The sequence below is a fragment of the Globicephala melas genome, chromosome 11 (genome assembly GCF_963455315.2).
Source record: "Globicephala melas chromosome 11, mGloMel1.2, whole genome shotgun sequence".
Taxonomy (NCBI): Eukaryota; Metazoa; Chordata; class Mammalia; order Artiodactyla; family Delphinidae; genus Globicephala; species Globicephala melas.
The window spans coordinates 92621448-92634857 of NC_083324.2; the positions used below are offsets into that span (position 1 = coordinate 92621448).

Sequence of the window (13410 nt, forward strand, 5' to 3'; positions counted from 1 at the left end):
AGCCCCTCCTTTGTGCTCTCATCGTTTATCCTTCTATTAGATCCTTCTATTAGATCCTATATCTGTTAGATCCCATAATCACTCATTTCCTGGTTGGTTTCTTCTACTAAACTGTGGGCTCCTTTTCATCTTTCTTACTCATTTATTGGGTCCCAGTGCCTAGCACAGAAATGTTGCAGGAATGGACTATAAAGGAAGATAATGCGTTCCCTGCTTGAAATGCAGGGAAAGCCCTTTCTGCCTTGGGTGAATGGGGTGGGGGTGGGGAACTAGGAAGCTGTATCTGATGGGACTTCTTGTGGGGCTCGGCCAACCCGCCGGGACAGCGCAAGCCAGCCTCCGGGACCAGCATCCGTTTTGGCTTTCAGAAGATGAGGGGCTGTCAACACAAGTGGAATGATCGGGAAGAACTGGTGGGAAAGTAGCATCGGCCTCCTAGATCGCCACTGTCGATTAGATGAGGGAGTGTGTAACTGGGTTTGTGCCGGCAGGGAGGGATGCTTTGAAGTTCCAGGCTGATTATGCTAAAGAATGACTCTGGGTGGCTGGGTGGCATCCATATTTCTAGGTACCACCTACCTGATCAAGGGCAGGAGAGGACGGCAGCTCTTTGGGACAGCAGAGAGCATGTGTCTTTCCCCGGAGGTGTCAGTGGGAAGCCCCTTGCCCTGCTCCTGGGGTCCCTGGGTTGGAGTATCAGCCCTCCTAAAAGCTCCAGTCTCTGGAGAGAGAGATGGGTGGGTCCTCAGCCACAGCTTGGAGACCCTGAGCTTGGAGGGCGTGAGGGGCACAGCTGCCTGAAAGCGACTTTGGGGTCTGTTGGTTGGAAACTCCTTCCCTGTGGCACTGAGTCCTCGGAGGGCCGTGGACATTAGGACTCGAGAGCACATACTCAGCAGGCTCTGGAGGAAACATGTTCTCCATCTCCCTACGAGGGAATCTCAGGAGGGCAGTAAAACTCCTTCTGAAATGATTTCATGGAAAAACTCCTGACAAAGAGCAGGCATACTGCCTTGCACATGACACTTTCACCTTCCAGAAATTTTCCACGATCTCATTTTCTCCCCGACTTCAGCTCCGTGACATAGGTGAGAAGGCATTAACCCCACCATCCTCCGGACAGAGAGCTCTCACTTTATTTGCTGACAGGGGCTTCTCGTCTTGATAAAGTAAGTTCGTTCCAGCCCAGAGGCTCCCCCAAGACCCAACTTACGTTCTTTGTTCTCACACAAACGGGCAGACGGTGTGCATGGAGGTGGGTTAGGAAGACTCCCCAGGACACGCAGACCAGTCTCCACACGTCCTCTGCCACCCAGCAGAGTCACGTTGTACCCCCTTGACAAATGCAGCAAGGTCCCGAGACAGCCATTTCTGGTGCAGCCACGGGCCCCTGGGTGGAGCCAGCTGAGCGTGGGGCGGTGGCGTCCCCGCAGGGAGCGGCAGGGTGACCACCGGCCGCCGTAGCCCAGAGAACCAAGAAAGCTCCCGCTGTTCTTCTGCATCCCTGTGAGAGCCAGTGGGCTTTGCTGACGCCGTCCAGCTGCTCGGGAAATGTTTGGGGTTCGGCACAGCCTCCAGCTTTCCCTCGGGCACTCGGGACTTTCCCCCGGTCCATTTCGCACTGCCTGTGGATTTGGAGTGAAATCAGGTCCGTATGTTTCAAGTCCCTTTGCTTGATTCTCTGCCGCACGATTTTCGCTAAAGTTTTGGATCTCTTGCCTTAGAAGGAAGACACATCTTGCCACAAGACGATGTGAGCCCCCAACCTAAAGGGAGTGTGTGTGTGTGTGTGTGTCTGTGTCTGTGTCTGTCTGTCTGCCTGAGAGACGTGTGGATGCAGGGCAGCGCAGATGGCGCTGCTGTACTTTTGGCAAAGTTGTACACGCAGGAGTGACAGGGCATAGGCTGTCCTCTTAGGGTTTGCAGAGCAGAGACCAGGGTGGTAATTTTCCTGTTAGGGGTCAGCCATGGCTGCTTTGAGGGCGGGCTCTGCCTCTCCCTGAGCTCTTCAGTTCCTGTCTCCTTGGGAGAATCGACTTATCTTCATAGCAAAGGAGTGTCAGAGCCATGGGCTTGGGGAGGATGCCCCTACTTATTATTTCCTTTCCAGCACAAAATGGAGTGGGCTTTTCTCTGAAGAGCCCATTCCAGCACTTTCTCTGGAGGTGGCGAGAAAGGCATGGTGCTAAGACATATGCAAATCCTGAAGACACCAAAGACCTATGATATTTCTGGAGAACCAGACCCAGGCCGACAGGGGCAATTTGGAAGGCAGGGATCTGTCTGCTTTCTTCGGGAAAAATCCCCACATACATTCAGTGGCATCGGACACACCCAGATTGTGGGCTGTGTCACCCCTCTGCGCAGACAACACAAGCTCCCTTTATATGGCATGTGATTTTAGGGGTGAGGGGAATGCTCTGTGCCACGCTGATGACACACACACACACGCGCGCGCGCGCACGCGCACACACACACACACACACACACACACCAGTATCCAACGACTGAAAGTCCACACACACACACACACCAGTACCCAACGACTGAAAGTCCACAATTAGAATGGTATTCTTTAGCCTAAGCCCTTGGTTCTTGTTAAACTGCTAAGAACGTTGGAGTTCCAGGTTCTGAGCGTTTTGGAAGGGCAGATTTTGGTGGGGAAAAGCGGGCCAAGAGAACCTAAGGATCTTGGTGGTCGGGGGATGGTCCCAGAGGGCACTTTGCAGAAGCCCTACCAAGAGGTAGCGTTGAGGGAAGATTGTGTAAGACAGAGAAAACAAGCTGCTTTATGAATCTGTGAGCGGTCTGCTAGCTGTGCATTCCTCTGAAGCTGGAAGCATGATCTTATTTTGAACAATACGTTATAGGGGCTTCTAGGAGTTCTCTTACAACTTACAGTGGAGTTGCCTGTTCTTCAGAACCCCAGGGGGCCCTGCACAAGCTGGGGATGTGGGTCAAGTTTTACGTGTACGTGTGAATTGACCTTCTGAAGAGAGTCCGTAGCCTTCACCAGAATCATGAAGAAGTCCTGCGGAACTGGAACAGGAAGACCTGAGCCCTGGAAGCATCACAAGTTCAGGGTCAGAGGGGCTTTCATCAGCTCCCTGGGCACAGGAACTGGGGCAGGTCCATGAGCTCTGGAACCTACCTGGCCTTCCATGGCTTTGGAGGGCCCTTCTGCCTTCATGTTAAGTCTTCGTGTCTCCTTTGGACCTAAAAAAGAAAAACAAATGTTTTTCTGACCGTAAAAGTTAAAACTCATAAAATATGGAAAAAGGTAGTGAAGAAAATAAAAATTAGTCTTAGTCCTACTAATCAATGAACCACTGTAAACAGTTTGAGGTATTCCCTTCCAGGTTTTTTTCTTTTGTCCTTTTAAGAGAGAGTTGAGATCATAGCATGTCTGTGAATAGAGCCCTTTTCACTTAACATGACCTCATAATCATCTTGCTTGCCATTAAAAACTCTTTATAAACATCATTTTCAATGGCTGCACAATACACCATTATGTGGATGTGTTACAGCCTACTCACCCATTCTCCTGTTGGGCATTTGCATTGTTCTTAGCTTTTTGCTTTAATAAATCACGCAGTGACGGCATCTTTGGGCGAGAAGCTGTGCTTACATTTTAGAGGATTTCTTTATGCTCGATTCCTAGAAGTCTCTTTTGACTTTTAAGATGTTGTGTGTTAAGACGTTGCCAAGACCCATCTGTAAAGTGTGGACGGTGCAGAGGACTGTGGACAGAGCGGTGGTGACAGGCGGCAACGACCTCTGGCTTCCTGCACACACATCGCGTGCCTCTAGGTGCCGTGGGCATAGAGGAGACTTAAGAAAGCAGAAGGCCCAGGCTTGATCCTTGAGGAAGCTGCTGTCTAGTGTGGGACCACAGCACACTTAAATAGCCCAAAGGAAGAGATGCCTGTATCTCAGAATCTTGGGGGAGGCAGGCCTGCATTCTTCTGGAAACGGAGTCTATAGCTTTCACCAGTATCTTTTCATCTACAGAGCTTCAAAGAATTACCCATGCGATGGTTGCTTTGGGTATGTGGAGGGGAGTGAATTATTTTTCTCAATTTATTTTTTCTTTTACTGTTTTATCTGATAGTTCTTAGAATAGAAAAAACAAGATAAACTTGTTTTTTCATGTGTCATTAATATGACAATAGCATGTACTCAGAAGATGGCCGTCAGGGGTCTTGGTGTTGTGGACCCTGAGATAGGGTATAGGAGAGGCCACAGCCTATACCCAACAGGTGTGAGGCAGATTTTGGCAACGTTTGTCACCTGGACCTGTAGTGACCTACCCATCTGTTTACATAGAAATCTGCTCCTGCCGGCATTATCCCGTGTTACGTGAGCCTAATGCCGATAGGACCATATTATCAGAACACGATGTCACACAGGTGCGCGGCACTTTTGGTAACACAAACCAATGTTTCCTCACCCCTCTTCCAGAGCCTCAGTCCTCACCTGGTTACTCAGAGGTAAAGAAGCTTCTTACTGTTCATTCAGGGTCGTCAGGAAAACCAGCCCAGCTCTGCCAGTGTGGAGGAGGCCAGGAGGTGGGGTCGTTATGTGGCTCCAGGCCTTTCACTCGGGGCTGGAGTTCGATGTGCACCTGGAAACTGACAGCCATCGATTGTATTTATTTTCTCCAGTCTGTTCTGGCCACTTCTATTGCCCGGCGAGCTCTTCCGATGGGAAAATGAGAGCACCACGTGCCTGTGGCCTTGCCCAGGCATCTCCACTGGACAGACTCCTACAGTTGTAGGGCTTCCACGGGACCCTCTTAGCTGGGCTTGCTGGGGGTGTTCATGGATTTTGTCAAGTCAGGTGCCTGTGGTCAGGACAACTGGGATGGGTGCGAGTCTCGTCACCCCATCTCCCTTGTGGCATGTCCCTTGTCTGTGGCTGGAGTGTTCAGCTCTCCATAGGAGGGTCTACGTGCAGAACAGGACTGGACAGCAGAGAACTCATAGGCAGGCATATGCCTTGACTCTGAAGCTTCCCAATCTGGCATCCTTCAATCTGGCTTGCTAACAAATCGGTATACTTTTTAAAAAATGATTATTTTTTTGAGTTCCAACTGGCTGTTTCTCCAGGTTCAGCTGAGTTGTCTTTCTTCCCTCTTAGCTTTATCTTGGAATAAATCCTTTTCTTATTCCCTATCACTCTCCTATCCTTGGATCTGTGGTTTTCTCCTGACCCGGAACCACTTAGTTTCCTAAAGGGCTTCCGCCGACCTATAACTTAGGCACTCGGTAGAGTCATCACATAAGCTTAATTCTTATTTGGCCTCAGCTCCATTGCCAAAGGCACCAACGTCCCCACCCTCCCAGGCCGTGAGACAGATGAGGGTCGAGTCACTGACCATCCCTCAGATATAAGGACTATCCGCTCTTCCCGTAAGGAACAGGAAAACATTAAACGAACACGTCTGTGAGCACAGCCAGCTCTAATCCATAATGCAAAATAAACAAGCAAGAAAACACTCAAAACATAATCCTTGGTGTTTTCTTGCTTCATTATTGCAGTAAACAAGCTTGCTGGTTGTGGGAGAGACAGCTAAAAGCTTAGACTTTTGAAGTATATGGTTAAGAAATTCTTCCTCATCCTGAATCAGACTCGCGTTGCCGTGATTTCAGCTTATGTGTTCAGGTTCTGTCCAGATAAAGACACTGTTCTCTTCTCTACGTGTGATATTTTTAATAAAAATTTTATTTTACAAATAAAATAAAACATATAAAACATTTCACATGTAAGATAACTTTCAATAAAATATATGTAGAACATATTGTACACCTTAATAGAACTTACATTTTGTATTTAAATATTTTAACTTTACAAAATATATTTGTATATAAAATGTTATAGATTCATATAAATAAAATATTAAATGAAGCATTTGATATTATATTGGTGAACATTTTAAAAATTGCTAAAATATAGACTATTTAAATGTATGAAAATAAATCTTAATATTTAAATCAATGTGATGGTTTAATACTAAAGTAATTCGACATAAATATTTAAAGTAACACTGAAATGTATAGAATATGTTATTTTTGTATAAGTAAAAGGTGTTATAAGATGTTTTAAAAGTGTAGTAAGGGTAGCCGGTCGGGTCTGGTTCCCGGTCCATAAATTACGATTTGGGGGCCACAGCGGCCCCTGTCGCTCGCTCGGCGCCAGCGCCCTGACGTGCTGTTTGTCCTCCCGCCCGCAGGCATCGGCAAGAACGTCATCTGCGACCGCACGGCCACGCCGCTGGATGCCTTCCGCATGATGTCGGCCGCCCACTACTACCCCAAGCTCATGAGCATCATGGGCAACGTGCTGCGCTTCCTGCCGGCCTTCGTGCGCATGAAGCAGCTCATCGAGGAGGGCTACGTGGGCGAGCTGCTGGTGTGCGAGGTGCAGGTGCACGGCGGCAGCCTGCTGGGCAAGAAATACAACTGGAGCTGCGACGACCTGATGGGCGGCGGCGGCCTGCACTCAGTGGGCACCTACATCATCGACCTGCTCACCTTCCTCACCGGCCAGAAGGCTGTTAAGGTCCACGGGCTGCTCAAGACCTTCGTGAAGCAGACCGACCACATCAAGGGCATCCGCCAGATCACCAGCGACGACTTCTGCACCTTCCAGATGGTGCTGGAGGGCGGCGTGTGCTGCACCGTCACCCTCAACTTCAACGTGCCCGGCGAGTTCAAGCAGGACGTGACCGTGGTGGGCTCAGCCGGGCGCCTGCTGGCGGTGGGCACCGACCTGTACGGACAGCGCAACAGCGCCCCGGCGCAGGAGCTGCTGGTGCAGGACGCCACGCCCGTCAGCAACTCCCTGCTGCCCGAGAAGGCCTTCAGTGACATCCCCTCGCCCTACCTGCGCGGCACCATCAAGATGATGCAGGCCGTGCGCCAGGCCTTCCAGGACCAGGACGACCGGCGCACATGGGACGGGCGACCGCTCACCATGGCCGCCACCTTCGACGACTGCCTGTACGCCCTGTGCGTGGTGGACACCATCAAGCGGTCCAGCCAGACGGGCGAGTGGCAGAACATCGCGGTGATGACTGAGGAGCCCGAGCTGAGCCCCGCCTACCTGATCAGCGAGGCCATGCGCCGGAGCCGGATGTCCCTGTACTGTTAGCCCGGATTGGGGACCCAGCGCGACCTAGGGCTCCCGCCTGGGGCCCAGAGAGGGGGAAAGGCTGGGGGAGAGGTGGCCTCGAGTAGTGTAGGGGTGGGGAAGTGGAAAGGCAGGGTGAGAAAATGGCATCTGGGAGGCTGAGCCCCTGTCCCGGTGAGGGGCCCCAAACGAGACTGTTGGGACGGTGACCTGCGGTCCCTGAGGTCGTCCTTGCTGTCGTCGGCTGAGACGGAGGCGGTCGGCCGCTTCAGCTGCCCTTTACTGTGAGAAGCCGGGAGGGGTTGCCGGCCTCCGCCCCTCATCCATCGCCCCCCACACCTTGGCCTCCTTGGCAAGCCAAATACTCCTGCGTGCTCTGAGCCCTGTTTCCAGGGGCGAGCTCGGCTGGCGGGAGACGGTACATCTTCACGTGCCCACGCAAGCCTGCAGGTGTGTGTGCGGGGGTGGGGGGGGGCGCCAGTGGCTAAAGAGAAAGTTCAGATTCCAGGAAGCCACTTCAAGTGTCTGAACGAAAAAGTACTTGGTAGCAAAGTGTACAGCTTTCTGGATGGATTTGTCTTCCTCCCAGGAAGCCCGAGGGAGGGAGTGTCTTCCTAACTGGCTCAGTGCCCTTTTCCTGGCCTGAGGTGTAGGGTAAGGGAGGGCCAGGAACAGCAAGCAGAGAATCGGGTTCCCTTGAGCCAAAAGGAGAGAGCAGGGGCACAGCCTGCACTGAGACAGATGAGGCAGAGAAGAAAATATCCCTTCGGATTTGCCAGCAATTAAAAGCCCATTTCCGGTGGAGTGGAATGGCCTGGAAGGAGGGATTCGGTACTGAAGCGTTGAGGTTGTCCTTGCACGGGGCCGAGGAGACAGCAGGAAGGAGGTGTGCGTCTGACCACAGGCTCCTGTGCTATCCTCCAGGACCGGGGGCAGCCTTGCGCCCCAGGGTCACAGTGGCATTTCCCAGCAGGAGGGCAAGTGAGCCCTGGACCCATCTCTCCTAGCGAGCTGGGGAAGGGCTCTTAGGAGACTCCCCAGCTTTGTAGATTTTAAAAGGGGGGCCTTCAGGTCCACTCAGATATAATCCTCTCCCCTTTAAAAGAAAAAAAAAATAGTCAAGGCTCTTTTCCTTAGCTTGGACCTTCGCTTTCACGCATCAAAAAAAGAAAAATTTTGAATAGGTATTAAACAAAAGGACAGCAAGCAACACACTTTTCGGCGTCTCTAAATGGGGTTTGAGAACCCTCTGAGGTGTATAGTTCCCATAGGCTGAAGAAGGCTAATGTAGGAAAAAGCATCTTCTTCCTCTTGGTCTCCTGTCTCTCTTGTCTTGTCATCCTCTGCTTACAGGGAGGGCTTTTACTGGAGATGGCAAACTGCAGGCTTGGAGCAGGCAGTGCCCGAAGGGAACAACCAGACACATACACACACACACGCACACGCACACGCACACACACACACGGATTTATAAATGCTCGCTACCACCATTGTCACTAAAATCGCTCTTAAAAATTCAGACCTAGTCTTGAAAGAAAGCCCAGGTCAAATACATTTTGAAAATGGGGAATTATCCTTTTGTTATCTTTTCTTAATCCTTAACCCCACATCGGACATTTGTCGAGCTTGGCTGTGGAGACTGTCGCTTGTAAACGTACACGGCGTTTGTTCACAGTCACAGAAATCCAGCCGTTGTCTTTGGCACACAAGTGACGTCTAGACATCTTTTCAGATGGCCCCGCACTGGAGCTGGAAGGGAATTTAAGGGGCTGAGGGTGAACCCCAGGCTCTGAGTGGGCAAAGTCCCAGAATGAACCGTGCGCTCAGTTGCTCCCTCCTTCCTCCTCCCAGGGGCAATACACTGAATCCCAGGCTGCCCGTGGGTCCTGCGTGGCCGTGTCCAAACACCACGGGAATGTGGTATTTTCTAGCACGGAGGGGTAGGGATCGCCTCCCTAGAAAGAATTACCCTGCTTCCTGGTCCCTTACCACAATGTGGGAAGGTTAGTGAGCTAAAACTCTCCGTCGCACGATTGGTCCCTGCTCCGTTCACAGAATCAGCCTGCCAGCTTTCCTAGCTACCAGTTCAAAACTAGAGGTTTGGTAGAATGGAAGTCTCCCAGTAAGAATTTGAGCAGAGGGCCATGCCATGGACTGTTTTGGTTCAGATTCTCCTAAATTCCCCTCTGGATACATAGCTTTTGTGGAAACTGAGTGGAAAGAATATTTTCTTTTTCTAGTTGGCCCCGAAAGGCTGTGATCAAAGATGTGGAGAAAGGAAACCAGTGACTCTATGAGTCTCATTTTTCTAAGTCATTTATAATCTAAGTAGGGCTGTTCCTGGGGTTTCAGTTTTGTTTCTGTACTTAAAATACTTGGGACTACTTCCCCCCCAAAGATCACTGCGGTCCGTGATAAATATTTAGTGTCTAAAACAGAAATTCTCATTTGAGGCTGGGGTATATGGAAAGAATATACATTCTTAAAAAGAAGCATGAAAAATATTTTAGTAAGTGTTCTTAAATTCTGTCTACTGAAATGCATGTAGTAGGTAGATGCAGGAACAAGTGGAAGAAAAGACATAGTTCATTTTCTTAGTGTAAAATCTACAGTAAATGGGTTCTTCAGTGCTCCTTGGGCCCCAGGCCTATCACTTGCAAAGACTTGATTAGGAGTCACAATATAAAGCTGAAATCTGAAGCTTTCAACATTCTATGGAAGGACTTTGTCCCAGCCCAGCACCCCCAGTAGTCCCCTCAGGGGACTGGGTACCATCAGCTGGGTTCGAGCTCAGACGAAGTCTCTGGGGTAACCCAGCCCTCTCTGCCTTGTTTAATGTGTTTCAAGGACCCAGAGTAATGGAGGCTCCATTTTAGGGTCATCACATTTAGTCCCCACTTGCCTGATTTGTTCCCGTTATTGTGAGGGGGCCTCTGATGCTGAACATTTGGGCTCACGCCACTGGCGTCCTCTGCAGAGTGTTCCAAATTCCAAATTCTGAGAGGGGGGATCAGTCAGGGTAACCACAAGTGCTTGGGAATGCTCTGGGCTTATTTGGAAGGGTTGGATTCTCTGAGTTTTCTCCCGGAGAGAGAGTTCATGACCACTGTCAGCTCCCCTACGACTTCTCCCCGCAATGGAGAGGAGTGGCAGGGGACCACAGATGCTCCTTAGCCCACCAGGCAGCAGATACCTCGGGACTCTAAGGGCAGCTTGGCTGACTCCAGCTCAAGGGGGACTTCTCCCCGACCCTTTCTCCATCCTCAGAGAGCCACGCCAGTACTCTCTGCGCTCCCACATTCCTTGATCATCTACTGTGTGCAGGGTATTTTAAGTACGTTATCTCGCTTAATCCATAAAAACAGCCCTGTAGTATTGGGTATTGTCGGTCCCATTTTACACATGAGAAAATTGAGGCTGAGAGGAAGAGTAACTTGCCCAGAGTCACAAAACTATTAAGTAGAAGTGGGGTCACCTGAATCCAAACCTTTCTTCTCCTCCAAACCACGTTGCCTCCCACGAAGAAAGGTTTGAGCCTCTGCTATTCCTCCCGGGCAGGAGAGCGCTTCTTGTCGAACCCTGTCGGGGTCTGTGGAGCAACAGCGTTTAGAGTTCCATGTGACCTGTGGGTGCCCCTCTGCTGCTGTCGACACCTGCCTGTGGAGCAGGATGCCATGTTTGATGTTCTGCCAGAAGGTTCCTTGTAGAGCTGCAAATAGAGTCGATCTTTCTTCCTCTTCCAAAATGGAAATAGCACTCAGCTTCTTTTCAAATCAACGTCCTAAGTTGATTCTGACTGTAAGCGATGCGGCAAGCCACAGAGTTGGGGATTTTCAGAACGTTAGCCGATTATCATGGATGGCCTTGGGTTTTGCTCTCGCAGTATATAGCATAGGAAAATGTCTTTTCTCAGGGAGTGGGGCTTTGACAGTTCATTTGTGTGTGACTCAGATTTTAGCTGTGCGTTGCATTTGTACCTTTAGACCCTCTTAACTCTTCATCTTGTCTCAGAGCCGCAGCTGTTGAATACGACCTGTGGTCACAAAGTAGGTTTCTGATTGCATCACTTTTATTCTGGTGGGTTTGGGGCGGGGGAGGAATTCACCATTGATAAGGGTACCCTGGGGAGAAAGTAAAGCCAGTTGCATCTGGAGGGACTTCAGAGCCCAATATATTCAGTTCCTTTATTTTTACATCCCCAAGAGGTTAAGTGATGACCTAGGTCACACCGCTTCCTAGTGGTAGAGCCAGAACTAAAATCCCAGTTTTCTGACTCTAAGTCCCATCCTGCATCTTCAGAGCCTCAGATGGGGAGAGGGAGGCCCAGAGAGGTGAAATGACTTGTCTCAGGTCGCAGGGCTAGTTGGGGCAAGAGTTGCAGTTAGAACTCAGACCTGCAACTGACAGTATTCCCTGAGCTGTTGCAGCTGAATCAGTTTTTTAAAAACTCAATTATGTCTTGAATGTACTCAGAAAACTAGCTGTTTAAAATTTCCCATTGTGACTGTAATGTGAACAGTTACCTCTAATTTGTATTCTATTGGCAAGGATGGGGGATATACATTCAGATGCTCACCTTTGGGATTTCCTGAGGCCAGCTCTACTTCTGGGCTCTACCCTGCCCTCTGCGTACAGATCTAGGTCTTGACTAGCTTAGGATTCCTGCCCCACCTACCACCTCCGTCTTTGGCCATCCAAATCCTGAAGTTTATAGGGCAGAGGTCACGACCCTGGGGAGGTTTTTGTTTTGTTTTGTTTTAAATCGACTCTCCGAGCCCTGCCTTTCAATTCCCTTTCGGGGACAGGGAGACGCGTAATAAAATAAAAGCTGTGCTTGTCTGCAGCCCATGGGCCCACCCCAGCCTGTCGCATCCTGGGCAGAGAAGCGGGCGGTTGGGGGTACCCCAAGTTTGAGGGAAGAGCCCTGAGTTGGGCTTCAGAACTTTTCCCAAGAGGAGTGTAGACCTGCTGTGCTTCTTTAAGAGGTGTTGGGCTCGGTGGTCTCATCAGAGTGTGCTGGTGCAGCCGGTAAGTACCGTGTACCTGAGTTCCACACCAGTTAGCAATGAAAGGCAGTGGCCTCCTGACCTTTTCTTCCCCATGTCACGGTCCCTATTTGCTGGAGCTCTTGAGAGGGGCACCAAGCGTCTGGCTCTGTCAGGCTCCTCAAGTGTTGCGCTACTGAATACTCCTGAATCTGTTGCCCCTTTCTGTTTACACCAGCAGTGAGTAGACAAATAACAAGGCCCTGGCACATGCAGTGGCTCCGTGCTTGGCGTGGCAATCATGCTTGCCTGGGTGGTGTGAGCGGGGCCCCCAGACTGACCCAGGTCCAGTTCTCTGCTGTCCCCTGCAGCCACCATAAGGGCTACGTTGTTGAATGAGCCCCATGGTTTCTCCCCAGCAACTCCATGACTGATTTGATCCTAGTCCCAGGCTAAGAAACAGAACCCAAGGAAGCGACCTGCCTGCTCCTTTGCTCCCCTCCTTCCCCATCAGGCATCCAACCATATTTAGTATTCTTGCCCTGTGCCTTGCCCAGGGGAGGGAGAAGTTTCTAGTACTTATGGTTTTCTGTTGGTTGCCTGGTGCTTCTACTGTTATTTTATTGTGTTGTTGTTGTTTTTAACCAAAAATTGCATTTGTTTGGTTGTCAATGTCGAGTGTGTGTTTATTGTTCTACAAACATGAGTATATATATGTATGTATATGTATAAAAACAAACATAACATATAAAAAGTCAAGGCATGTATACTAGATATTTTAAAGAGTTATTTATCAAGGGAAAAAGATGTGTGTTATAAAGTAAACAGAGTCTATATTTTATATATAATGTAGATAGCAAAAAATAGCTTATAAATTATAGAAGGTTTGGGTTTTCTTTTTTTTTATTATTAAAGCAAAAAAAAAAAAAAAAGACAATGAACGCACCTGTTCTTAGTGTTTTAAAAGCTAAACTGCTGTGGGAGGTGGCCTTCCCTACCAGGCCCTCGGGCTGTACAGTCTGTGCTCCAGGCCCGGAGCTGCTGATGCCTCGTGTTACCTCTGCAATGCTCAGGGGGCCACGGTCACCATCACCCCGCCAGCTGGCATGTGCCGCTTCAAATGTGGCTTCCTGCTGTCCTCCCCAGTTGGTGTTGGTGGGATAAAGGAATGGAAGTAGCAAATAAAGACTGAAGAGAAGATATAATTGCAGCTGTTTCCCTGTTTATTACACCTGGGTGCTCTACCTGATGAGTTAGGTAGCTGGCCAGTTTGGGGGATCTGAATTAAGAATGG

At 49.8% G+C, this 13410-nt stretch overlaps 1 protein-coding gene across 2 annotated transcripts in view; it reads left to right on the forward strand.

Annotated features, from left to right (window-relative positions):
- Positions 1–13053, forward strand: part of GFOD1 (Gfo/Idh/MocA-like oxidoreductase domain containing 1) — a 101739-nt gene extending 88686 nt beyond the window's left edge. For both annotated transcript variants that reach the window (XM_030881405.2, XM_060307395.1), the window contains exon 2: positions 6233–13053. In XM_030881405.2, coding sequence (XP_030737265.1) covers positions 6233–7152 — 920 coding nt within the window. In that variant the 3' untranslated portion in view covers positions 7153–13053. The remainder of the gene's footprint in view (positions 1–6232) is intronic.
- Positions 13054–13410: the final 357 nt, after the last annotated feature.